The sequence below is a fragment of the Oryctolagus cuniculus genome, chromosome 1, assembly GCF_051225735.1.
Source record: "Oryctolagus cuniculus isolate XC-2025 breed Fujian yellow rabbit chromosome 1, ASM5122573v1, whole genome shotgun sequence".
In the NCBI taxonomy this organism is placed as follows: domain Eukaryota; kingdom Metazoa; phylum Chordata; class Mammalia; order Lagomorpha; family Leporidae; genus Oryctolagus; species Oryctolagus cuniculus.
Window position 1 is genome coordinate 38,697,637 of NC_142867.1, and position 26,348 is coordinate 38,723,984.

At 42.2% G+C, this 26,348-nt stretch overlaps 1 protein-coding gene and 1 long non-coding RNA gene across 12 annotated transcripts in view; one reads left to right on the forward strand and one right to left on the reverse strand.

Moving 5' to 3' along the window:
• BDNF (brain derived neurotrophic factor) overlaps nucleotides 1-3,487 on the forward strand; it is a 54,147-nt gene extending 50,660 nt beyond the window's left edge. For all 6 annotated transcript variants that reach the window (XM_089310212.1, XM_089310230.1, XM_089310223.1 and 3 more), the window contains exon 2: nucleotides 2,236-3,487. In XM_089310212.1, coding sequence (XP_089166338.1) covers nucleotides 2,236-3,000 — 765 coding nt within the window. In that variant the 3' untranslated portion in view covers nucleotides 3,001-3,487. The remainder of the gene's footprint in view (nucleotides 1-2,235) is intronic.
• LOC103351120 (uncharacterized) overlaps nucleotides 1-26,348 on the reverse strand; it is a 219,544-nt gene that overhangs the window by 23,504 nt on the left and 169,692 nt on the right. The gene's annotated exons all lie outside the window — the stretch shown is intronic.

Genomic DNA, 26,348 nt, shown 5'->3' on the forward strand with positions numbered 1-26,348 from the left:
AATCTCAAGGAGCTCTTTCATTAAGTGTCCAATAGGATTCTAAGTGATGAATAGGTAGTTCTGTAGTTTTCTTTCTCAGTGGTACATAAAATGATATGTTTGTTCTGCCGTGATACTATCTTTGGTTTGATGAAATGTGTTTTAAGATAGCTGATCACAATCAAACTCTACCAAAGTGATGTAGATGGTCAAAGTATTCTAAATTCCTATTCTTTCTTATACCTGAAAGTGAGGCATCCTTTGGGTTGTTTTAATTTGTGCTAGAAATAGTAAGAGAAAGAGTTTTTATTCAACAGTGTAATTACTGCCTGCCAGGAATAGGAACCTCCTTGGAGAACCCATTTCTTTGATGGTACAGAATCCATAACATTCTCAAAATCTGTGTTTAGCAGAATGGGAATAGGTATGTTATTCAGGCCCATGTTTCCCTTCCTTATCTCAGACTACTGTGCAGTCCAAGCCACTCTGAGTATACTTGCTGTTCCTGTAAAGTGAGAGTGAGTCTACAAGGAAGTTTTGTTTGTGTCTAAGGATGGTATAAAGTCTCACAGTGGTAAAAAAAAAAAAAAAAGTTATCTCTTACAAAGGTCAAGGATAGAAATATTTGATTTTTAATACCAGGGTCTTCAGTCATTTCTGCACTATGATCGATTGATTGGAGGTAGGTTGCCTATGTGTTCAGTGATACTTTGTGGACAGAAACACAGTCTCTTTTCTTACGGATTTGCATAGCATAATGATTCTGGCATGTGTGTGTCTTTTTGAAAGTTTGTGCTCCAGCCCTGGGAAGTAGGAATAAAGTTAGAATGTTAGGGCTGAGGGATGCTACTCCTTACTACTAAGGGACACAATACTTCAGGTAAGTGATGCTGAAGTCCTTCACCACCTGGCGGTAACCTTGGGTTGATCCATAGGTATGTTTTCATTTTGCTTGTTTATCCATTCTAATTGGCTTCCTAGAGCTTGCTTGTAGAGGTAGAGCCAAACTGAGATTAGAGCAACCCTCTGGCAAACAGGAAGAGATTAATTTTGTGGTGTGCTGTTAAGGGACTTCCCAGGAAACTTCAAAAGCACAGAGACACACTTGCTGCCTATTGCAAAAATGTGCAAAATACCACTCAGCTTTCTAAAGGCATGATAAACTCAGAGCCTATGTTCTCTCTCTCTCTTCAACACACACACACACATACACACACACACACAGAGGACCATATTTCCAACAAAAAGAGAAGTTGGACTTTTTTTTTTTTAGGTAGATTTGTATATTGGCTGGAAAAGCCAAGGGATTGAGGGCTTCAGAGAGTTGGTGGAGATACACGTGAAGCCTGCATATGGGAGGCATTTGAAATTGACTTAAATGGCTTTTTAATGCTGACTTCTCTAGTTTTCTCCTAAGCAGACACATTGTTTTCATGATATCAGCCCCAGGCAGGGACACATCATTAAAATGAGCATACAGAAAATAGTTTTGGTTTGAAAATAAGCAAAACATTTTCAGTTATGGCCACCCAGGTGTAATGACAGAACACTGGAGTTGGGAGCCTCAAGTTCTAATATAAACTTTCTTCGTGACACGAGGCAAATCCTGTATGGCCTTGAGTTTCCTTGCCTAAAACAGCATGGCTCAATGAAATCTTTCTTTTCTGAAATAGAATATCTCTATGAGAGGAAAGAAAGCCAATGGAAAGGCTCCTTGGAGCTCCTTGATTGCTGTTTTATGATTGTGCTCTTCATACCTAGACATTACATAGGAAGAAAGGTTCATCAGACCCCTCAGGCCACCAGTGTTCCTGTCACACATTCCTGCAAAGGACCACATTGCTAACATGAAAAAAAATTACTATTACACTTGCAGCTGTTGCTTGGTAACCTTTCCAATTTTGTGTTTCTTGGGATAGCATGAGCGGAGATCATTAAAAATTTAACTTTCCAAACTGCTTAAAGTGAGGAGAAAGGAGAACTTGAAGCCACAATTTTTTCACTTGCATAGATGCCGTCTAATCTTTATATGCTAAGTCTTGGGGAAAACACTGCATGTCTCTGGTTTATATTAAACCACATTCAGCACACGACTGACATTGATTTGTGTCTAGTGCAGCTGGAGTTGATCACTAAGACGTAAAAAACCTTGACCCTGCAGAATGGCCTGGAATTATAATCAGATGGGCCACATTGTTTCCCTGTGAAAGAAAGCCCTAACCAGTGTGGTGTCTTCTTTCTGCTTTTTCCCTACAGTTCCACCAGGTGAGAAGAGTGATGACCATCCTTTTCCTTACTATGGTTATTTCATACTTCGGTTGCATGAAGGCTGCCCCCATGAAAGAAGCAAACGTCCGAGGACAAGGCAGCTTGGCCTACCCAGGTATGCGGACCCATGGGACTCTGGAGAGCGTGAATGGGCCCAAGACAGGTTCAAGAGGCCTGACGTCATTGGCTGACACTTTTGAACATGTGATTGAAGAGCTGTTGGATGAGGACCAGAAAGTTCGGCCCAACGAAGAAAACAATAAGGACGCGGACTTGTATACTTCCAGGGTGATGCTCAGTAGTCAAGTGCCTTTGGAGCCTCCTCTCCTCTTTCTGCTTGAGGAATACAAAAATTACCTGGATGCTGCAAACATGTCTATGAGGGTCCGGCGCCACTCTGACCCTGCCCGCCGTGGGGAGTTGAGCGTGTGTGACAGTATTAGTGAATGGGTGACAGCGGCAGACAAAAAGACTGCAGTGGACATGTCGGGCGGGACGGTCACAGTCCTTGAAAAAGTCCCTGTATCGAAAGGCCAACTGAAGCAATACTTCTACGAGACCAAGTGCAATCCAATGGGTTACACGAAAGAAGGCTGCAGGGGCATAGACAAAAGGCATTGGAACTCCCAGTGCCGAACTACCCAGTCGTATGTGCGGGCCCTTACCATGGATAGCAAAAAGCGAATTGGCTGGCGGTTCATAAGGATAGACACTTCCTGTGTATGTACATTGACCATTAAGAGGGGAAGATAGTGGATTTATGTTGTATAGATTATATTGAGACAAAAAATTATTCTATTTGTATATATACATAACAGGGTAAATTATTCAGTTAAGAAAAAAATAATTTTATGAACTGCATGTATAAATGAAGTTTATACAGTACCGTGGTTCTACAATCTATTTATTGGACATATCCATGACCAGAAGGGAAACAGTCATTTGCGCACAACTTTAAAATGTCTGCATTACATTCCTCAATAACGTTGTGGTTTGTTGCCATTGCCAAGAATTGAAAACATAAAAAGTTGAAAAAAATAATAAATTGCATGCTGCTTTAATTGTGAATTGATAATAAACTGTCCTCTTTCAGAAAACAGACAAAAAAAAAAACACAAAAATTTGAACCAAAACATTCCGTTTACATTTTAGACAGTAAGTATCTCCGTTCTTGTTAGTACTCTATCTGTTTTACTGCTTTTAACTTCTGATAGCGTTGGAATTAAAACAATGTCAAGGTGCTGTTGTCATTGCTTTTCTGGCTTAGGGGTAGGGGGGATGGGAGGGGTAGATTTCTGTTTGTTTTGTGTTTTATTTTTGTTTGTTTGTTTTGTTTTTTTTTAGTTCCCACAGGGAGTAGGGATGGGGAAAGAATCCCTTCAGTATATATTCTGGTTAATGAAAAATACATCTGTATGTTGTAAAGATGTTCGCAATATCAATCAGATGACTGGAAAGTGAATAAAAATTAGGCAACTGAATGAAATGTTCATACTTCACTTCCCATAATGCACCTCCCAGACCCCGGCTCACCCTATGGGCATTGGTTGGGGGGGAAGCTTCTTTCCTTGGAAAGACCTGCATTTGCTCAGAACACATTCTTTCCCTCCCTCCCCCTTTGGTCCCTTCTTCGTTTTGTTTTAGCTTAAGGGAAAAAATTCAGTTGCGCGCTCTGAACTATTTTACCACTGCTGTGAATAAGTGAACAAATTGTGTCACATCATGGCAATCGTATAAGCATGGGGAACAGTGATTTCTTTTCCTGCTTTTTTTTTTTTTAGAAGAGAAAAAGAACAACAACAACAGCAAATGTTTCCTTTTTAGGAGCAGTGAGATTTGCATAAACCATTGTAACACTTAAAAAAAATCAGGGGAAGGCTGAGAAATGTTTTATAAGTGAAAGCTAGAGTTCTAAATGAACCCAGAAACACCTAGGTCAGAGCAGGAATCCACATTGCCAGTGAAGTGAGACTAAGCAGCCAGATGGAGACTGTGCGGAGCTGACGTCATTTCTTGGCAATGCCGGAGGAATTTCTGAGTGGCCATCACGAGGTCTAGGTGGAGGTGGGGAATGGTATTTGAGACATTCCAAAAGGAAGGTCTCTTCAGGGCCCTTGAGGGGACGCTCGGGAATGACACGTGTCAAGTTGCTTGGACCTCGTGCTTTAAGTGCCTACATTACCTAACTGTGCTCAAGAGGTTCTCTACTGGAGGACCACACTCAAGGCGGCTTATGCCCTCCATTCCACCCCTCTATAATTGTGCATAAAGTTGGATTAGCCCAGAGCAGATTTGGAACCAAATGTGGTATTTGTGATGATGAGACTGACACATTGAAATAGAAGATGTTTGTACATGAACACTTAATTTCTTTGAAACTAGATTTGAGGAAACCAGGGTTTTATCTTTTGAGAACTTTTGGTAAAATAAAAGGGAACAGGGAAAGGCCCCAAGACTCAAGCCAAGTGATCAAAGGCCACTAATAGAAATCTTGTCCAGAGACAAGACTCGGGGAAGGTGCCTTGCTCTGTAGAAGAGGCTGGGACCGAGCTGACACAATCTTGCTCCCCAGAGAAGGCCGCAGCAACCTCCTGCCCATCCTGTCTGCTTATGAAGAGGGCTCCTGTCTCATCTCTGCCATTCTGGGTTAGGAGAAATCAAACTGGAAACCTGGAATAGTGGTCCTGAGAAAAATGGACCCCAGTGGAATTTAAGGCTCATCCCATTCACCCATTCAGCCCACTTCCAAAGCTGAAAACGGTGGTGGTTACTACCTGGACTAGTGTCCTTGAGTTTCAGAAACAACTGCATGCAAATGCTGCATGTGAACAGGGTGAGGGATAAGCTTAAATGTTCCAGGGAATAAAGATGCCACCAGCAAATAATTTCTGCTTGTTTCATTTTTCATTCAGAACTGGCCTATCTTTTACAGTATCACCTGAACACCTGTCTTTAAAACAAGGAAGACTTTATGTAGTATAGATTTGTTATGTGATGTTTGAAAATAATATCTTTGTAATTATTTTTAACCTGTAAGGAATGCTTGGGATATCTGTTATATGTTAACTTTTTGAAGCTTCCTTTGGAGGGACAAAACTTTAACAGCAAAAGTCCCTATCACAATCTTAAAGTATTGCAAGGGACAGATCTGTTAGGTGATTTCATAGGAGACATTTAGCAATTGTGTGGTAAGTGTACCCAAAGAGATATTTCACTATCACATGCTTGGTGGTTTATGTTGATCTGAGATTTATTTTGTTAAAATTTCTCTCTGTTGCTCTTTGTTCTTGTTCTGTTCTTTTCTGTTTTGTTTTTTTTAAAGTCTTGCTGTGGTCTCTTTGTGGCAGAAGTGTTTCATGCATGGCAGCAGGCCTGTTGCTTTTTTATGGTGATTCCCATTGAAAATGTAAGTAAATGTCTGTGGCCTTGTTCTCTCTATGATAAAGATATTATTCACCATGTAAAACAAAAACAAATATTTATTGTATTTTAGTATATTTATATAATTATGTTATTGAAAAAAATTGGCATTAAAACTTAACCGCATCAGAAGCCTATTGTAAATACAAGTTCTATTTAAGTGTACTAATTAACATATAATATATGTTTTAAATATAGAATTTTTAATGTTTTTAAATATATTTTCAAAGTACATAAAATCTGGGGGTTCTGGGTTTTTTCTCTTTACTGTAAAACAAACATGAAAACGTGTTTCCTTATAAATACGTGTGCTCCTTGCTTTAAGACCAACCTCACTAGTTTTAGCAATTGAAAAGTGCCCCAGAGAGGATGCTTATGCAAGGCTCAAGGAGGCCAGTTCTGCTGCCTGTGAGCTTCTGAGAAGCTCTGGTATTGGATCTGTCTTCCACCGTGGAAGACTGCAGTGTCATTTTCTAGGACACTTGAAAGTTTTCCCCTTTGAAGTGATATTCTTTCATCAAGTAGAAAACCATGTATCCTAGCAACATGAGGATCCATGAATCAGGGCTGGCTGGCTCTATGTGATTATAAAATAACTGTTAAAAAAAATCAAACTAGGTTTACTTAGGGATAATGAGAATAAATTGACCCAAATTTAGAAAGTCAACAAATGAGAAAAAAATACAGAAATTCAATATGTGGAGACAGGTCATATGCCCTCAGTTTGGAAATGATGCTGTTTGCAGTATGTATTTGTATCCATTGCACTGATTTAATTTTTGTACATTGAGCTTGCAGATTTTATATCATAGTACCCACGATCTAACAGATTGCTAGGATTTCTAAAAAGGTTTGCCTCTGTGATGGCTGCCAAGCCGCTGGGTAATTTAGTTAAAGTGTTTAAAGTTATCACTAAATCTTGGTGAAATAAATGGAAGGATTTTAAATTAGAGAAAGAGCCATTAAGGAAAAAAAGCATCTGTTCTTACTCTTCAGACTCCCCATTTGAACACTGAGAACCCATCCCAGAACGTGGTGAACTATATCTGTGCAATGTATCATTTCTATTTCAAACATACACACATGGTTTCCTCTTGTATTGTCTTATTAATAAGGATCAAGAAAGTCATAACAAACATTGACTTGTGTTGTGTATATGGAAGAACAGATCGAACTAGATGAATTATTCTCATCTGTCCAGTGAGTTTTCAGAGTACTCTAAACTCTAAGAGAAGCTCTTGACTGCCAGTCACGACAGCCCAGCCATGGAATTAAGACCTTGGTAAACTTCAGGCTCAACCAATTTTCATAGTTGTGGAAGTCTAAAATATTTTTGAAAGGGTTTAGTAAAAGAAAGTGAGAATTAAATGTGACATTCAAATTACTTACCAGAGTTTGGTCTGCATGACTGGAAGTTTTTATTACAAAATGAGGTTAGAGAAACAAAAACAAAAATGGAGGCATCTGTTCACCAACTTGGAGTTAACGGGAGTAAACACAGTAGTGTGGCCATCGGGTAAGCAGCTCAGCCTTGTTTAATTATTAAGATGCCAAGAAATATACCATTGCTTTGACCTATTGTTTTTCACCATGCTGCCAAGCCTTTGTGCTCACTAGTTGTGTCTGTGAAGTCTTTATCGGCTGTATTAATTCTATGATTATTGTCTCAGTTCTGGGTGAGAATCTGAACTAAATTCTAGAATTAATCAGTTCAGTTGTCCCTCATTCATTGAAGTGGTTACTAGACCCTGGATAAAATGTCAAACATCTTTAGAACTGCAACCAAAGGCTTCAGACCTTGCTTCAATTCAGCTCACACTCTCGGCAGTATTAGGGTTTAAGCCTGTTTCCAGTATGTTCCAACACAAGGCCTATTCTGCAAGTGGAATGGCAGCATATTTTGGCAAACCGTTGTTAAAGAAAGTTAATCATTGGAATAAAAAATAGTGTATGTACATAAATATAGTGTCAGTGATGTAATTAGCCTGGAAATTTGGATAGTTGGATATTATCCAACCTCAAAATACCAGCAGAATTGGTGTTTGATGGATCCTGGGCCATTCTTTCAGTTGTGGACTGTTGTTTTAAAGGTTTGCTAGTAGGTTTATGGAGTGAGGCGGGGGGTGTCTGGGTTACGTGGAATTAACTAGTGGTCGATTCACTCCCCACCTAAGAACCAAACACAGTGACACGAGTGGATGCAACCACTCCAAAATGGGTAGCATCTGAAAACATTCCACACCACCCACACCACTACCCCAGTTCTTTTGAGCATCATCATTCATTCTCTATCCTGGCCACCAGTTCAATACTCTGCAGGGAAAAAAAAAGAGTGCAACTTCCTTATTTTTTGACCTGTAGTTAGATACAGTTACCCAAGAAGATGTTTAAATATTAACAGGAAAGTTTGTGGTTTTACACATATTCCTCATTCTTAACAAGAGCCAGTTTTATGGTATGCTGTAGGATTTCCACAGACGTTTATTTTAATCCCTCCAATTATTTGCTAGGCACAAACCACCAAATCATGAGCTACTGAACCTGGCATTTGCTTTTCAGAATAACAGTCCTGTGTGCTTGGTTATGTCAGTAACATGGAATGGTAAAATCTGCTCTTTGATTTGTTAAATCTCATCATACACACAGTGTAAACAAGACCTTTACGCAAATTATATATTTAAGTGTGAGATGCTGTATTATTAATGTCTTTTAAGATGGCAAAACAAATGTCCCTTGGAAAATTAACCCCTTCTGCCCTGCAAAAACTCACACAAAATGCCCTATTCATGACAGGACATGACTTAAGCCTGTAAATAACCAAAAAGTGTTGGCTGAAATACTGTGCTTGAAGTGTGTGTTCTACCTTTGGCAAGGACAAGGATGCCCCTGCACCACTGCGCTTTGTTCCTGTATTTTATGTCTAATGGTTCCTTATAATCAGGAGCTGGTCTGTGTAGAATGAACACAGGGGAAATATTTTTGTCTAGCTTAAGTGCTCACATTTTGGAAAAATCTATAGCAAGTACTGCAGTACACATTTGCATTTAGTAAAGCACATTCTCTATTCGGCCCCAGCGTTTAAGAATTGGTGTTTAAGCTAGGACTTAGTACATATCAGGAAGGAAAAAGACAAAAAAGACATGCTGAAATAGCAGAGACCTCAAAAAGACACTGAGCAGTGTTTGCTTGGAGATAACAGTACTCATCCTCTCCTCCAACTGGGCTAATACAATGATTCTGAGTGTGATCTCTGACCAGCAGCAGCAGCAATGGCTCTGGGACCTTGTTAACAATGCATATTCCCAGGCCCTATCCTAGACTTCCTGAATCAGAAGCCCTGGGGGGGGGGGTAGGGCCCAGAAAGCTGTGTTTCAACCAGTGAGTCTGTGCCCACTCAAATTTGAGTCTCATTGGATTCAGGGGATTAAACAATCAGCCCTCAGTGTGTTTTTCTATGTGATAGGAAATGACACAGCCCAAGAATTTGAAACTCTTGAGTTCTGATCCTAGTCATGCCACTACCTCTTTCCATGGCCCCAAACATATGATTCCAAACTATCTAGATTCCCATTTCCTAAAGCATACAAGAGTAATGGGTGCTCTGAGGTGCTCAGTGTTGGGAGAGTGCCCTGATAATTTAGAAGCACACATAAATGTGTGCCAGAAAAGCTCATTGCAGTTTATAGTTATATTTTTTTCCCTTCCCTTTCAAAGCAACAGCAGTAGTGGATTCAGTACCCAGAGCAAGTGGTCGTTTGTAACACATTTGAAAAATGTGACTGTGAGAAATGAGAAGCAACATGCAGCAAATTAATAAGGAAAAGATCATTCCATCTGGGGAGCTGGGCTCTGCACATGCTGACACAGCTCGCTTGCTCTCTCTCTCTCTCTCTCTCTCAACTAAAGCTATATTGTCACAAATTAAATAGATATCTAGGATTAATCAGCTGTTAATGTCCAGCAGAGGAGTCCTAGGTTCATGCCTCCTGAATGACCAGACTGCAAATACAAAGGTCTTTGTGACAAAACTTTTCCTAATTAGAGTAACTGGTTTCTGGAAATGAAGACCTGAACATAATCTATTCCCATCCCCACTCCATCTGTGTGTGTATGTGTATGTCTGTGTGTGTGCACACTCCTGCACATTTTAAGCTACAAACTGTATTTGAAGATTTTTCTCTGCATGGGATGTAGGCAGGGTGTCCAAATACATTACTGATCTAACTTGGCAGTATTGCAACCCAAATCTAGACTAGGAGTCCTAATAGTCAGCCATTAACTAGGCTGGCAAACACATTTCTGGTCCCTGAGCCTTTAGACCTTGAATCCCTCATCCTCCATAGCAAGAGGCTCAATTGGGTAGTCTTGGAGGTGAATTCCATTCTCCTACCTTCATTGTCTGCAATAAGAAGAGATTAAAGAGGTTTGGAATCATGGCTGGGGGATGCTATGAGATAACTCACCATCCATCTCCTGACTCCCTCCATTTTGGTGCCCTTATTACTTGGTATTTGCTGCAAAGTTGAAATCAGGAGGCACTTTGGGTCAGCGTGTGGGTTGGGGATGGGGGACATGTCTAAGGGAAGGTTTTTCTGGTTTCAACCTGGCCCAGCCGTGGCTGTTGCCAACTGTTTGACAATTAGGCAGAAAGTGCCTTGTTCAAGGTGAATAATTTTTTTGCCTGACTTTAAGCTCACTTTCAAAGCCCAATAATATTATTTACTTATGTTTCCTGTCATGCATTTATGCCTATGGCATGATGCCTAACAAGGAGGATCCTGCAGTCAGTCAGGAAACTCTAGATTAAACTGCTGGATTTACATACTGTAGAGGTTCTAAACAGAATCGGTTTTTGGTCTTGATAAATTCACCAAATATATGCAGCTCTAACCTTGTTTCACTGCCACCCCCAGCAATCTGGACAGATCCTCTTCTTTAGCGGATGGCAATGAGGACAAGGGTATCTCTTGAAAAGTCATGGCAACACCACACCCAATGGCAAGTATCTTCAGGGCACTCAGTCATCTTCAGTATGGTGGGGGAGGTCATTCAGAGTGGGGCTTTGACCAGCTGTTGAGCTAGACCTCAGTGGCATACCAGGGTCTGGAACCTCACTTGATAAACCCATGTTTTCTTTCTAATTGACTCCACTTCTACTCTTGCTTCATGCCCTGCCCCCCTTCCTCATCACCTCAGGGCTTTGTTTCTTCTGGGAATCAACTTTTCACCTCTCAGAGGGCACATAGTATGATAATTAAGGTATACATTTTGGAGCTGAATGCTGGGATCTTAATTATGGGAGCTGTGTGGCTGTAGGCAAGCCACTTTCTCTGTGCCTGAGTTTCCTCACTGGCATAAACACTACCATTTCCCTTGTAGGATTTTGTTAGAATCAAATGAGGTAATGCACATAGGCATTTAGAAAAGCCAAAGATTCATGGGGAAGCCTAAAAAGTGTTTACCAATTCTTAGTAGTCACTTTGCTGACTGGCGATAAGCTGGGCTCACTCAGCACAGACCCCAGAGACCCTTTTCTTATATCCCTGATTCTTTAAATGGACCCCGTCTAGTCTGTGTCATTAGCATCCAGGGCCACTGTGTCTTTTCTGAAAGATTCAGAGAGGCAACACTTGTTTATCCAGTAGCAATGTTGCTTGACAATTAAGCTATGATCACTACACTTAGGCAAATGGAAGAGACAGACTACAATAAAAGGTGTTTTTCTGGACTACACATTCCAAATGAAACCCATTATCTCCAAGTGACCATCCTGGCTAAATGACACTGCCTGAAGCCAGGGTGGAAAGAATGAATTCACACAGTAAGAGAGAAGCAGAAGCCACAGTCACATTCCTAGACGTGATCATGGTACATCAGAGCAATCCTACCTCAACTTTCTGCTCCAGGTCATAGGTGCATCCAGCCCATATTCATGAGCAGGTAGTGCTGGCACACCTGATACAGATTTACTCATGTCACAGCAATCCATAAATGAGGTGGTATATTAGTACTTCCCTTTTAGAGATGAGAGAACTAAGGCACAGAGAACTCAATTAGGATGTCAAAGGTCGCACTACCAGTGAGTAGCAGCTCAGGGACAAAATCTACACCCTCAAGATCTGGAATCATTCTCAACAACTGCAAGTTTGAAAGAGTGTAAAAGCCATCAGGCAAATGACAAATAGTTAGCTACGTATCAGAGCATTTAGGCCACCAGCAGAAAGGGAGAATTCTCAGTGTTCACAGTTTTTCAGGAGTGCACTGGCTTGAGTTTTTAAGGGATTAAACAAGCAAACAGGTTCACATTGCATGGAGACCCTTCCAAAAGTGGACAAAACACTGTTCTGCGCTGAACAATCTGAGAGCAGTTTTCTGGAGCTTTGTGCCAGATGTTTCCAATACCTGGAAATGGAAAAGCTGTCATCCCTTCAACCTCATAGTGGATCTGAAAGATTTCCTTATGAGTTGCTGAGATTGGGTAAACAGAGTTCCCTGAAACCTTCTGCCAAACTCAAGAATACCCATTCCTCCCTATATGAATACTTTACAAAGTTATTTTGCATTTAAGATTGGTGGAAGAGAGAAGGGAAGAGAGATCTGTGTGTCTACATTCATCTTGGACACCAGTACCAGCCATTTCTTTCCCACTCTTCCATTTATGGTGCTCATCACTAATAAATCCTAGCTAAGCTCAGCCTCAGAATCCTTCCCCAGGTCATGCTTCACATGGTCACCACCACTTAAATGACCCCCCTCCCCCCAAAATGAATTCCATTTGCTGTCCTGGTTTTGTGAAAAGATCCCATATGTAGTGAGGTAGATCAGGCAGCAATGTTGAAGTGCTGAGGCCTGGATGTACCCCTCAGGTTAAGCAGCTGTTAGGTGTAAAAGAGTGAAGAATGTTTTATAGACATGTCTATGGAGAGTGGTATCCATGGGCTTCAGACAGAGCATCTGTATGGAGAAGCCCAGTAGAGGAAGATCACGTTAGGAATTAGTTGAACACAAGAACGAAAGTTTCACAATAGGCAATAATGTTACGTCCCCATTTTGTACCAGATACCATGCTAGATGTTTGCATGCTATCTAAAATACTTGTCAACTATGTGACAGTGTAACTTCAGAGATGAAGAAGCTGACAACACAGCAGCCTATATACCTTGCCCAAGGTCACACAGTTCAAACCACATCTCTATTACTCCAAGGCCATAATCTTCTTTTTAAATTTTTTTTTATCTGAAAGGGTTGCAGAAAGAAAGAGAGAGAGAGAGAGAGAGGGAGAGAGAGAGAGAGAGCTTCCATCTTCTGGTTCACTCCCCAGAAGGCCACAATATCCAGAGCTGAGCCAGGCTGAAGCCAGGAGCCAGGAGCTTCATCCAGGTATCCCATGTGTGTGCAGGGGCCCAAATATACTTGGACCATCTTCCACTGCTTTTCTCAGGCAATTAGCAGTAAGCTGGATCAGAAGTGGAGCAGCCAGGATGTGAACTGACACTTATATGGGATGCCGGGATCACAGGTGGCAGCTTTACCCATGGTGCTGGCTCCCAAGGCTCTAATCATAACCATCAGACTAATCTCAATCCTGACCTATATATTTGAGTCATATAGGAAACTTAAAAAAAAAAAATCTATGCCCAAGCCCTACCCTGGATAGGTTAAATTAGAATTTCTGAAAGTGAGGCCCAGACATCTGTATTTTTTTAAAGATTTATTTATTTTACTTGAAAGTCACAGTTATACACACAGAGAGAAGGAGAGGCGGGAGACGGGGGGATCTTCCATCCGCTGGTTCACTCCCCAGTTGGCTGCAACAGCCGGAGCTGTGCTGATCCGAACCCAGGAGCCAGGATCTTCTTCCAGGTTTCTCACGCAAGTGCAGGGGCCCAAGGCTTTGGGCCGTTTTCCAGTGCTTTCCCAGGCCATAACAGAGAGCTGGATCAGAAGTGGAGCAGCCGGGTCTCCGACTGGGAGACAATCCATACGGGATGCCAGAACTGCAGGTGGTGGCTTTACCTGCTACGTCACAGCACCGGCCCCAGACATCTGTATTTTTAAAATCTTTCGAGTGGTTCAGTTGACCAGTCATTGAAGAACTGCTGTCCTAGATTTCTCTTCCTCCAATAAATAGGAGTCAGAGATACTAAAGAATTGTTGATGCCAGGAAACAGGACCCTTGGTGACTAGGACTTGAAGATTAGCTCTACAGGACACTAGTCCTAAAGGACATTGAATACAAGTAGGAGTCTAACCATAGAAGCAAGGACAATGATTTTAAATACTGAAACTGACTTTCAGAGTCAGAATGGGACCACCAGACAGTGCAATCTAGCACTGAGCTCCTGCACCAGGGTCTGTAAATTCCTTCAGACTCCCTGTGATTAGAACAGGAGAATCTGAGTCTACAGATGAGGGTCAACTGGCCATGTGCTGGGGGTACAGAACTCCACTGGCATCTCACAGGCCAGTCATACATCACCCCACCCACCTCCAAGCAACCTGGTCTGAGCCAGGAACTTGTTCCCACAGGTCATTTCACAAACCCTAGGCTTATTCTACTGGACTCCAAAGGCCTTTGCAAAGTTCAAGAGGAGAGAAACGATCCACGTTGATTGTAGTGCTTTCTCTGTTTTTAGAAAACATCATTGGATTTCCCTCTGACTTTGTTTTCTGATCCTTGTAACATATTTATCTTTTCCCCACCCCTACCTCCAAACTGCCAAGCAGTCAGTCCTGATTGACACTTACCGGGAAAAAGAAAGCCATTTCCAAGTCTCACAGTCTCTTCTTGGAAGGCTTCTTTTGGCACTGATGCAGGACGTGCCCAGCTTAGCCAGGCCATGGGCTAATCAAGTTTGGCAGACACTCTGCGTCAGCAGACACAAGCGTGCTAATGCCCAGGTCAGCTGGTGAGAGGGTCAGTGGGCAAATACCTGGCTCCTTCCCCATGTTTTCAGGACAGGAATCTGAGTCCCAGGAATCACTAGCTTATGGGACCAGAGGCTATTTTGGGCCTTCCCCTATCCAATAGAAAGTTAGGGGTGGTGTCATCTGAAACTGCCAAGAAGCATCCAGTTTCACCCTTATCCAGGACGTGTCCCGGAGGAAATGGAAGCAATGTCAATGAGGCCAAAATGCAGGTGTCAGAACTTCCTTTTGTTTTTATTTCTGGGTCATTTTCAGCTCACCCCTTCCCCTCCTCCCACTCAAGTCTTCATTGTGTCTCACCTAGACTATCATAGCAGCCTTCCAGTGGTCTCTCTACCTCCAAGCTATGACCCCCACCCCCTTCCAGACTATGCTCCCATGAGAGAAGAATGAGATGTCTGAAAATTCAATGGAAATAATGAATGTGAAAATGCTTAGCAGTATATTTCACAAGTAGCAACAGCCTCCTCACCACACACACACTGCACACAAATATGTTGATTTGGCAGGGATGCAGTAAATACTCACTGTGACTGCACAGGGGTAAAGTCCAGTGCTTTTGCAAGAAGGAAAACTAGACAGAGGGGAATGCTTTAGGGCAGTAAGGTTAGAGACTGAGGCACACAGCATGGATCTTCTAACAAGTCCTCACCAAAGCATGCAAGGTAGTCTTTCCTGCTTGGTAATTGTATCTCAGTATGGCAATCTTGATAAGAATGTAGGCTGTGAATCTAGGTCTGCCCATTTCTCGGGCAGCCAAGACTGAGAGAGGCAGTAATTTGTGGGGATGACTCAGCACACAGCAGAACCATAATATAAATTTAGAGAACATATGATTTAAAATGTGTTACACAGATATAAATACACTTTGCAGATGGATGGCGAATGGATGGATGGATGAACTTTATGTGATTTCCCTCCCTTTAACATGTCAAAGCGCTCTCTATTGCTGACAGGGCACAAATTAGTCAGAATGGCATTCAAGGCTTTCCAGGGTGTGGTTTTAGTTTGTTCTCTGAGTTTAATGTCCTGAGAACTCCCAACATATCTTGCACTGCAACCACATACTACTTCTCCCTATTGCCTGAACATATCTTATACTCTCCCTTTTCTGTGCCTTTGTTCATTTCCTGTTTCCCTCTTTGATCATAAAAACCCAACATCATAACCTGAAGTAGGGTTGTCAGATAAAATACAGGATAACTTTTAAATTTGAATTTCAGTTAAGCCATGAATAACTGTTTAATATAAGAATGTCCAAAAACTGTGTGGCACATAATTGTGCAAAAAAAATTATGTGTTTACTAAAATTCAATTTTCACTCGGTGTTTTGCAATTTTAGTTGTAACATGGTGACCCTATCCACAAAATGGTTGTTTCATGGGCATCCTCTGGTTTTGCAGATCTCAAAGTGGGATTCAGCACTTTGTATGTCCCATACAGATTCCACTGTCACCAAATCATTAGTCAACAATGTGTGTGTGTGTGTGTGTGTGTGTGTATATATATATATATATATTTATTTATTTATTTATTTATTTTGGGGGAGATTTCTTACTAAATGTGGAAAACTAGGTTTACAGTCCACCAAAAATAGTGTTTTATTATTTTAAGTTCTTATAATGTCCTCTTAGTGTAGGTGTTTTGGCACAGGAGGCTAAGATCACATTTTAAGTGAATTTAACTCTATGCATAAGGAATGAATCAGGGAGTTACTTGAAAATCTGAGTAATTCACCACCCTAATTGCATGTTAAACATATGGGATATTTTTACAAGTTGCAATGTCTAGAACCCATCCCAAATCAAGTGAATCAGGATCTCAGATATCAATATTGCTTTCAAAGCTCCTAGTTGATTTTTCCCAGATAGGATGTGTGGAAAACTATAGGTGATTGCTGGAGACTGGGAGCAATGTTCTTCTCTGGGTGTAATTCATGACAGAGGAGAAAGAGCTATGGCTTTCTTATTGGTTTTTTTTCCCCCTTTGTACAATGTTTCATCTTTTACACAGTTCTTTCACACATACGTGCTCATTTACGCACATTCCACACCCACTGCACAGTCTGGCCACTGAGCCTTCAGCTGTGTGTTCACTTTGTGGGTATAAATAACAAGGTGGCCTCAGAATTGCTATGCAAATATGCAGTCTTGGTTTTGGTTGACTTGGATATTGCTTCACCAAGTTCCCAACTCCACTGTCACTCTTGAGTTCTGGTCTCAACAAGAATTCAATAACTGGTAGTTTCAGGGTATGAAGAGATAAAGGACTTGCTAAAGCAGAATTGGCCAGCTTTCCATGTGCCTCTCCCCACCCCAAAAAACACACACATACACCCAACCTGAACTGACCATCTAGAAGAATACCAACAGAACCATTTCTTGCTGGTTTGGATACATTCCACTGAAGCTCTTCCAGGCATTGTAAAGCAGAATTCCTTTCAGTAGATGTGACTGTAAAGGGATGGATTCTTGACATGGAGACTTTGAAAAATAAAGAAGAGCATGTTCAGAGAGAAAGTGTGGTCTGGGAGTCAGCAGATTGGAATCCCTGACCTTTCTCTGCCCTTTTTTAGCATCTAAGTTGGGCAAGTCCCCCTTTACTTCTTTAACCTCGATCTTCTCCTCTGAAAAAGGAGTGTCTTCATCTGTTTGTGTGGGTATAACAGAATACCCGAGACTGGGTAACTTACACAGATCAGAAATTGATTTCTCGCAGTTCCAGAGGCTGAGGACATGCAAGATCAGAGCACCAGTAGGTTCAGCACTCTGGTGAGGGCTGCTCTGTGCTTCTGAGGTAGTACCTTGATGCTGCTTTCTGAAGAGGGATGTGCTGTCCTCTCATGGTAGAAAGGACAGAAGCACGAAAAGGCATCAAAACCCTTTCATCAAGCCCTTGTGTAACAGCATTCATCTATTCATGAAGGCAAAGCCGTCACAGCTTACACAGCTCCCGAAAGGCCAAAGGCCCCCATCTTTTAATGCAGTTGTGTTGGGGATTGTGTCTAGCACATGAACTTGCAGGGGATGGGGGCAGCAATACTCTTAGGCCACAGCAAGGAGAATGCTGGATTTCATGATGTTAAGCTTCCTTCCAACTCTAACCACTTCATGGATTCTCAGTCTTGAAGCACTATTTGAGAAGTCTGTTGAGACTCTGTGAACCATTCCTAAGAAACTGAATTCTCCCCTACAGCCCTGTAGGTGCCCAGATGACACACTGAAATGAGCACTCAAAGGAGACAGAGCAAGTCCTGGTCCCTGGAACTGGCTCTGTGCTCCTGAAGAAGTCATGTTGTCTCTCTAAGCCCTAGTCTCCTGCACAATAACATGAATTCTAGACTAGGCCATCGGTACTGCTCCTGTCAACTTTGCCATTCTAAGGATGTTAGGTGCCCCAGTGGCTGAGAGTTTATGTCATAAATAACGTGAAATTTGAATGTAAGACAGCATTCAAAGCATGAGGAGAAATCAGAATTAAACACACTGTTTTCTAGGACAGATGAGTGAACCTGGCTAAAAGTAAATAGAAGGAAGCAAAGAAGAAAAGGAGGTAAGGAAAGAACTCAAAAATAAATTTAAATTCTAGATCTATTTTATAAACTCAAGCAGAAATACTTATAAATTGCATTTTAATATAGATATCAAAATTATATCAGATTTCAGAAAAAAATTTCTCAACTCTCCTAATGCAAATCAACTCTCCTTATGGTTTAAAGAAAAGGTATGACGTGTTCAGAAGAGAACTTACGAAGTAAATAAACCTATCTTTTCCAGTTCTTACTGGTAAATAATCACTCTCTCAAAATCTTAGCTCTTTCTCTTCATTTTAATTCTTTTTCCATTTGACTTCTTTTTTTTAAAGATTTATTTATTTATTTATTTATTTGAAAGGCAGAGTTACAGAGAGGCAGAGGTAGAGAAAGAGAGGTCTTCCATCCACTGGTTCACTCCCCAGATGGCCTCAATGGCCATAGCTGTGCTGATCCGAAGCCAGGAGCCAGTAGCTTTTTCCAGGTCTCCCATGTGGGTGCAGGGGCCCAAGGATTTGGGCCATCTTCTACAGCTTCCCCAGGCCATAGCAGAGAGCTGGATAGGAAGTGGAGCAGCTGGGACTCAAATCGGCACCCATATGGGATGCCAGCACTGCAGGCGTGACTTTACCCACTGTGCCACTCCATTTGATTTCTTTAAGAGCCCTTTGAAGGACCTCCAATTATTGGTGCACACTCCTTAGCCTGGCACTTGATGCCCTTTGTAGTGTGACATCAATTAGGGTTTGAGGCTTCACCCCTCCTTAATCTCCTACATATACCCTGAGGTCTGTTATCAAATCAGCAGCTACCAGTTGCTCATCTAGATCTCACCCTTCCTACACTGGGGCCCTTTGTCCTTTCTCACTCCTGTTTCTGCATAAGTACATCCTTCAAGATTCAATTCAGTTGGTTGGTATTGTGGATCAATGGGTTAAACTGCCACATGTGATGCTGGCATCCCATATCAAAGTGCTTGCTCCTGTCCCAGCTGCTCCACTTCTGCTCCAGCTCCCTGAGAAAGCAGCAGCAGATGTCCCAAGTACATGGGCCTCTGCCACCTGTGTGGGAGACTTAGATGGAATTCCAGGCTCCAGTTTCGGCCATGGCCATTTGGGAAGTGAATCCTAGTGTAGAAAATCTGTCTCTCTCTCTCTCTCCCCTTCTCCCTCTGGAACTGTGCTTTTAAATATAAATAAATAAGTAAATAAATAAATCTTAAAAAAAAAACCTCAATTCAAATCCCTCATCTTTCTGAAAGCTTATTCTAATTTCTTAAGCTAGAAACAATCTCCCACAGGCCCTGTGCTGAAATGCTCAGCCCACATCATTTCTCTCTTGTGGTACTTAGTGTCCTCAGCCCTGTGTTAGTGCTTCTAGCATGCAATCTTCCTGAGAGAAGGCTGGTATCTGACAGCAGCACACAGCTCAGGGCTTACATGGCCAGGCCCAGCTGTCCGTCAGACCTAGGTTTGAATCTCATCACTGCTTTAGGCAAGTTACTTGACCTCTTAGCTTCAGTTTCCTCCTCTATAAGAGGAGGATATGGGGGCTGGTGCTATGGTGCAGTGGGTTAAGCCACTGCTTGCAATGCAGGTATCTTATATCAGAGCTCTGGTTTAAATCTTGGCTACTCTGCTTCTGATCCAGCTCCCTTCTTTATTTTTTTTTTTTATTTTTGACAGGCAGAGTGGACAGTGAGAGAGAGAGAGAGAGAGAGAGAGAGAGAAAGGTCTTCCTTTACCGTTGGTTCACCCTCCAATGGCTGCTGCGGCCGGCGCACGGCACTGATCCGAAGGCAGGAGCCAGGTGCTTCTCCTGGTCTCCCATGTGGGTGCAGGGCCCAAGCACTTGGGCCATCCTCCACTGCACTCCTGGGCCACAGCAAAGAGCTGGCCTGGAAGAGGGGCAGCCAGGGCAGAATCCGGCGCCCCGACCGGGACTAGAACCCGGTGTGCTGGAGCCTCAGGCAGAGGATTAGCCTATTGAGCCGCGGCGCCGGCTGATCCAGCTCCCTTCTAATGTGCCTGGGAAAGCAGCAGAAAATGGCCCAAGTATTTGGGCCCCTACACCAGTGTGGGAGACCCAAATGGAGTTCTGCCTTCTGGTTTTGACCTGGCCCAGCCCTGACTGTGCTGGCCATTTCAGGAGTAAGCCAGAGTATGGAAAATCAATGTCTCTGTCTGTCTCTGTCTCTCTCCCTCTCTCTCTCTCACTCTCTCTCTCTCTCTCTCACACACACTCTCTTTCAAATAAATAAAATAAAATAAAATTTAAAAAGAGGGGGGCAGTGCAGTGATAAGAAGGGGAGGAGGCCCAGAGCTCATGACATATGTCAGACAGTATAAGCACCTGATGTTTATTAAATTCATCATTCTCACGGTGACTATAAATGAACCCCACTTGACACACGAAGAACTTAAAGCACAAAGAACTTCATGGTTTTGCTCAAAAACACACAACTAGTAGGCATACTGGTCTGTAAATGCATGCTTTTGGCCACTGTGCTATGAGGGATTTGCAAGAAGTTCACAGATGGAAAAACTACACATGGATTTCAATTTTTTGCATCATAACAAACTTTTTTTAATTCCATTTTTGAAGTACCCACATGTATTACCTCTGTTCTATGTTATTTATTCTTTATCTGTGAATAATTCAGTTTCCTTATAGAAGTTAGCATACTGTTGGCATGAAGTAGATGCTCAAGAAAGAATGATTTGACTGAAGTGACTGGATATTTAATTTGAAGAAATGCACCTGGTTAGATGTAGTTTGGCTGTTAGGTGAATGATGCAATTGCAGCGAGCCAACAACTGGTGAGCCCAGAGGTGTTTTCTGGTTTCCCTCCACTGGGAGATCCCTACGATCCCCAGCAGTGAACCTATCATATGTTCCATTGGCCCTTGGAAGAAAAGATTTCATTTTGAAAAGTATTTGCTTTCCAAAGAAATATCAACAATCCTGAAAATATCAAAATGTGTCAGAGGAAGAATAATGGCAGAAAAAGATTACTATTTTGCTGTGTGACCTTAGGCAAGCCGTTTCATGTCTCTTAGTCTCCTCATCTGTAAAATGACAGGGCTAAGCATAATGATCTTTAAGCTGTAACATTTTGTGATTCCATGTTGTTATGTCTTTCTGTCTTCTTTTGAAATCCCAAGATAGGCCTTAAGGCACACAGAATGCAGAAATGAAAAAACAAATGACCTATATAGGGTGTAATTGCAAATGCAGAGAACAAAACAGAAACAAATGCATATAGGGTTATTTTCATTCCTGCTTATAGATTTGCACAGCATTAGTAGGAATTGTATCTCCTGTGAATTTAATAATATCTTTGCATTTATAGAGGGCTTGAGAATTTTTTTCAAAGGCATCCACTTCTCCTATAAGAGTTCGCTAGACTGCTGAAAACATTGCAGCCAAAACATGAATGAAAGATGCACAGAGAACCTGAGTGTTATCTGCATATCTAGATTTATAAAGCATCCATCATTTTTAAGCTCCGTAAAGAAATTTGAAAGACACACCCTAGAGTTAAAATTATTGCCACCTAAGAAGTAAGACATAAAGATATATGCAGCTACAGATTAAGAATATGAAAGTATTGTGCAAAGGCCTTCCTAAAACATCCTGAGAACCAGGCTGTAGTCCAAAAGATCATCCTAAGAGTTTTCTGCCTTAATAATACCTTCTAAATTTGTGGTACCTTGGAGTTTCTAGAACATTTCAGATTAAAAAAAAAAGACTTATTTATTTATTTGAAAGGCAGAGTTACAGAGAAGCAGAGGCAGAGAGAGGTCCTCCATCTGCTGGTTCCCTCCCCAAATGGCCGCCAGCTGGAGCTGCACTGATCTGAAGCCAGGAGCCAGGAGCCAGGAGCTTCTTCCACGTCTCCCATGTGGGTGCAGAGCCCCAAGGACTTGGGCCATCTTCTACATCTTTCCCAGGCCATAGCAGAGAGCTAGATCAGAAGTGGGGCAGCCAGGACTTGAACCGGCACCCATATGGGATGCCAGCACTGCAGGTGGTGGTATTACCCAGTATGCCACAATGTTGGCCCCACTCACATGGATTTTTAAAAACCTAATCCTTAGAATAGAACACACATCACCACCATCAACTCCACATCTTATTTTACAGATGGGGAAATGATGATTCTGAACTATAAGCAGATTTAGCTTAGGTCAAGCAATGAGTATAATGTACTGCAAGATTAAAATCCAGGTCTTCTGACTCCAGGTCCTGCTTCCTTGTCTCTTTTTAAACAGTGTATCTGAGTTCAACATTTTAAGGAGATCAAAGAGACAGGTGGGGAGGCACTGGAAGTTTTGGTTACAGTCAGGGAGAGTAATACAGAACAGGTGTGCTTGAATGAGGCTGGAAAATCCACTACATGGAAGAAAAGAATGATTCTCCTTGAAACATTTTTAATTGGGAAAAGGTATTTTTATCTCCACTTACAGACAAAGAAATCAAGTCTCATAGTAATGAATCCCAATACACAAAACTAGTGGCCAACTCAAGGTTTGGAATCAGTGTGTCCAATTCTAAATATAATTACTATAAGTTTGTGTTTTGGTTTGCCTTCTGCTCTCCACATAGATTTGGTATAGCCAGCTCTCTAAGCCGTGTGTCCTCATCATGAAATAAGGCTCATAATCACTGGTAAGATCTTGTTATACATCATAGGTGATGTACTATATCCTGAGCCAGGATATAGTACCTGGCTCAAAGCTTAGTGCTCAGTAACTATTAGCCACTAAAGTTATTTGCTAGTCCTGACCATTCTCTTGAGAGTTGCTGCTCTGTTTCTCCATGTCCTTCTAGAAAGATACAAGGGAACATAAGAAGTTGTACAGAAACATAATCAGGTAGAATAGACAGCTCACGTCGACCTTCCCAGTGAACTGTCTTCAATCCATGGACACAGACTTGGTGCATGGGGCAGAGCTGTTTGGATTAGAGGTAAATACCAATTTAAACTATCAAGTTCCCTCTTCCTCTTTCGTGTATATGAAATTGAGACTGCAAAACACATGACAAATTTTGCATATATCTGGAACTATTACATGAAAACATGAAAGTGATGGGATGGCCATGTGCCACCCTGTGGACTGGAGAAGCAAAGATAAACTGCAGGGGGAAAGGATAAAGCCAGTTCACAGAAGAAGGCAGAAACAAGAGAAAGTTCACTACCTCAGTCCCTCCCTGAAAGTAAACTATAACCCTACTCTTGAGTTGCACTTCCATTTCCTCCATGTTGCTTAAACTGGCTCAAGAAGTCTCACTATTGCAGCAGTGACAGTGGCCCTGTAGCCCTTATTCAGCCCCCTCAGTGCTTGAATCCAAACCACCAAATCTCCCTTGAGTCACCAGGCCTGGCTCTTTAGGAAAGAGGTCATGGAAGCTGCATACCCAAGCACCCAGAGGAACACTTAAGCCAATCTGCTTCTGGACTGAGGCTGTGGGGTAAACCTATTTCAGATGATTTGAGCTTTCAGGATGCAAGATCACATTATATGCTGACACCTAAGAGTTCAAGGGTTTGACAGATCCATAACCATCACTAAGACCCGGTCATGCTTACTGCAGGCAAGATAACAAGGGTTTTCACAGGGCAGTGAAGACCCACCTATGAAAAACAACACAGTCTGTGGGAGAAGTTACAGTATTGCTGTGGTAATAAAGCCTTCGTCATTAAAGGAGAGGAACAAACTCTGGCTTAGTGTTATGTGTGTCAGTCCAGTTCCCCACAGCATCTTCTTTATGAAGCAATGTAAGGGTATATACAGAGGCAAATGGGTGCTGAGACAAAACCCACCATGCTAAGACTCTAAGACATCAGGCTACCATCAGTTTGGTAGCTATGCTGTAATATATCACATGAGAAGCATTCATTCTACCCACCACTGCATGTCAACCCCATATAACCTGGACATCTCTTGGCACTGGTGTCAGGAGGGAGACTGGTGCCCAGCACAAGCAGATCACCAGGGAAATGTGGCAAAATAAGGTAGATACCATGTAGAAACCCAGAAGACCAAGTGACTGATGCATGTGCAGCAACGTCTTTGGGCTCCTGGAAATAATTGGATAAAAGAAGACTTTTAAAATAATACCGGAAGTACTGCAGGAGTAATTAAGAGTGTGGGGAGGTGGGAGCAGCAAAGCTCAGGTTAGCAATGGCAGTAACTCATGGGACATAAATACGAACTCCGGCAACCACAAAAATTGGGACCAGATGACCTGAAAGAATTTAATGAGGCTGAAAATTTAGGCCAGTGATGTGAAGTGCAGATGGGCTGCTGAATTGCTGGACTGAGAGTCATCCAATCTCTTTTCCCTTTAATGCAAATGGTAACCTTGGAGATATACAAAGAGGTTTCTCCCTTCCTATCTGAATATCATCACACATATTCTCATCAGAGACTCAGCAGAGGGGATGCCAGCCAGTGCAGGAGAAAATCAAGTTGGGTTTTCCTGTTATCAAGTATGAAAACTGGTATTTTATATTTTTTTACTTGAAAGGCAGGGTTACAGAGAGAAAAGGAGAGTCAGACAGATATTCCATGGACAGGTTCATTCCTCAAAGGGCTGCAATGGCTAGGGCTAGGCCAGGCCAAAGCCAAGAGCCAGGAGCCAGAAGCCACAAGCTTCTTCCAAGTGTCCCACATGGGTGTAAGGGCCCATCTTGCACCATCTTCTGCTGTTTATCCAGGGCACATTAATAGGGAGCTGGACTGGAAGTTGAGCACACGGGACATAAACCAGCTATATGGGATGCTAACATCATAGGCAGGAGCTTAACCCACTGCACCACAATGCTGGCCCCAGAAGATTGGTATGTTAACTCTGAAATACTGTCAGGGCATCAGGTGCTCTGGAGCTGCAGAAATGTATGTCCATCCTTCATAAGCAGGAAACAGATCCTAGGTGAAGCCATTGTGGTAGAAAGGTAGAGCAGGATTTAGTGGTAATTCAACTTGAAGCCAGAGAAACCCAACCTCAAATTATGGTTCCACCACTTAGCAACCATATGACTTTGATCATATTAATTAACTTCTCTGGTCTCCAGTTTATCTTTCTGCAAGATTAGAATAATATGGGGCCGGTGTTGTGGTGTAGCAGGTTAAGCCTCTGGCTGCAACACTGGCATCCCATACCAGCACAGGTAAAGTCCCAGATGTTCCACTGCAATTCAGTTCCTTGCTAATGCTCCTGGGAAAGCAACAGAAGATGGCCCAAGTGCATGGGCCCTGCATCCATGTAGGAGACACAGGAAGAAGCGCTTGGCTTCTGGCTTCAACCTGGCACAGCCTCTGCTGTTGCAGCCATTTGGGGAGTGAAACAGCAGATGGAAGATCTCTCTTTCTCTCTGCCTCTCTGTTACTCTTCCTTTCAAATAAATAAAAATATGTGTTAAAATATTTATTTATTTGAAAGGCAGAGTAACAGAGAGGCAGAGAGAGAGAGAGAGAGAGAGAGAGAGAGAGAGAGGTCTCCCATCTGCTGTATCACTCCCTAAATGATCACAACAGCCAGAGCTGGATTGATCTGAAGCCAGGAGTCAGGAGCTTCTTCTGGGTCTCCTATGTTGGGGCAGGGGCCCAAGCAGTTGGGCCATCTTCTACTGCTTTCCCAGGCCATAGCAGAGAGCTGGATGGGAACTGGAGCAGCCAGGTCTTGAACCATCCACATGGGATGCCAACACTGCAGGTGACGCCTTACCCACTACACCACAGTGCTGGCCTTATCAAATAAATAAAAATCTTTTTTATAAAAATTGAATAAAAATATACAAAGGCAATATTATATAAAGTATCTTCTAATTTTTCTTTTATAAACTGGATTGGATCAATAAATCTTTTAACCTCATATTTATTTTCCTTTCCATTCCTTCCTCTAAAACTCAAATGCCAGTGAACCAAACAGGTAGCCTGGGACCAAGTGGGAAACAGCACAGAGAAGAGGGCCTGCCCCATGTGAAGAGGCTTCCTCAGAGTCAGCTTACTCTTGCTGTGGAAATGCCAGCCCAGGATTATCAGATGTGATATTTCAAGAGAAGCCAGAAATCTGGAGTTTCATGTGAAGTCTCTCATTTTAAATGTTGCAACTAATTCATTTTTTTTTTTTACAAAACCACATTATAAGGCACATCCCCAGCAGTCTGCAATCCCCCCATAGCTGCTGCCTTGCATGCTCTGGCTCTGTTTTG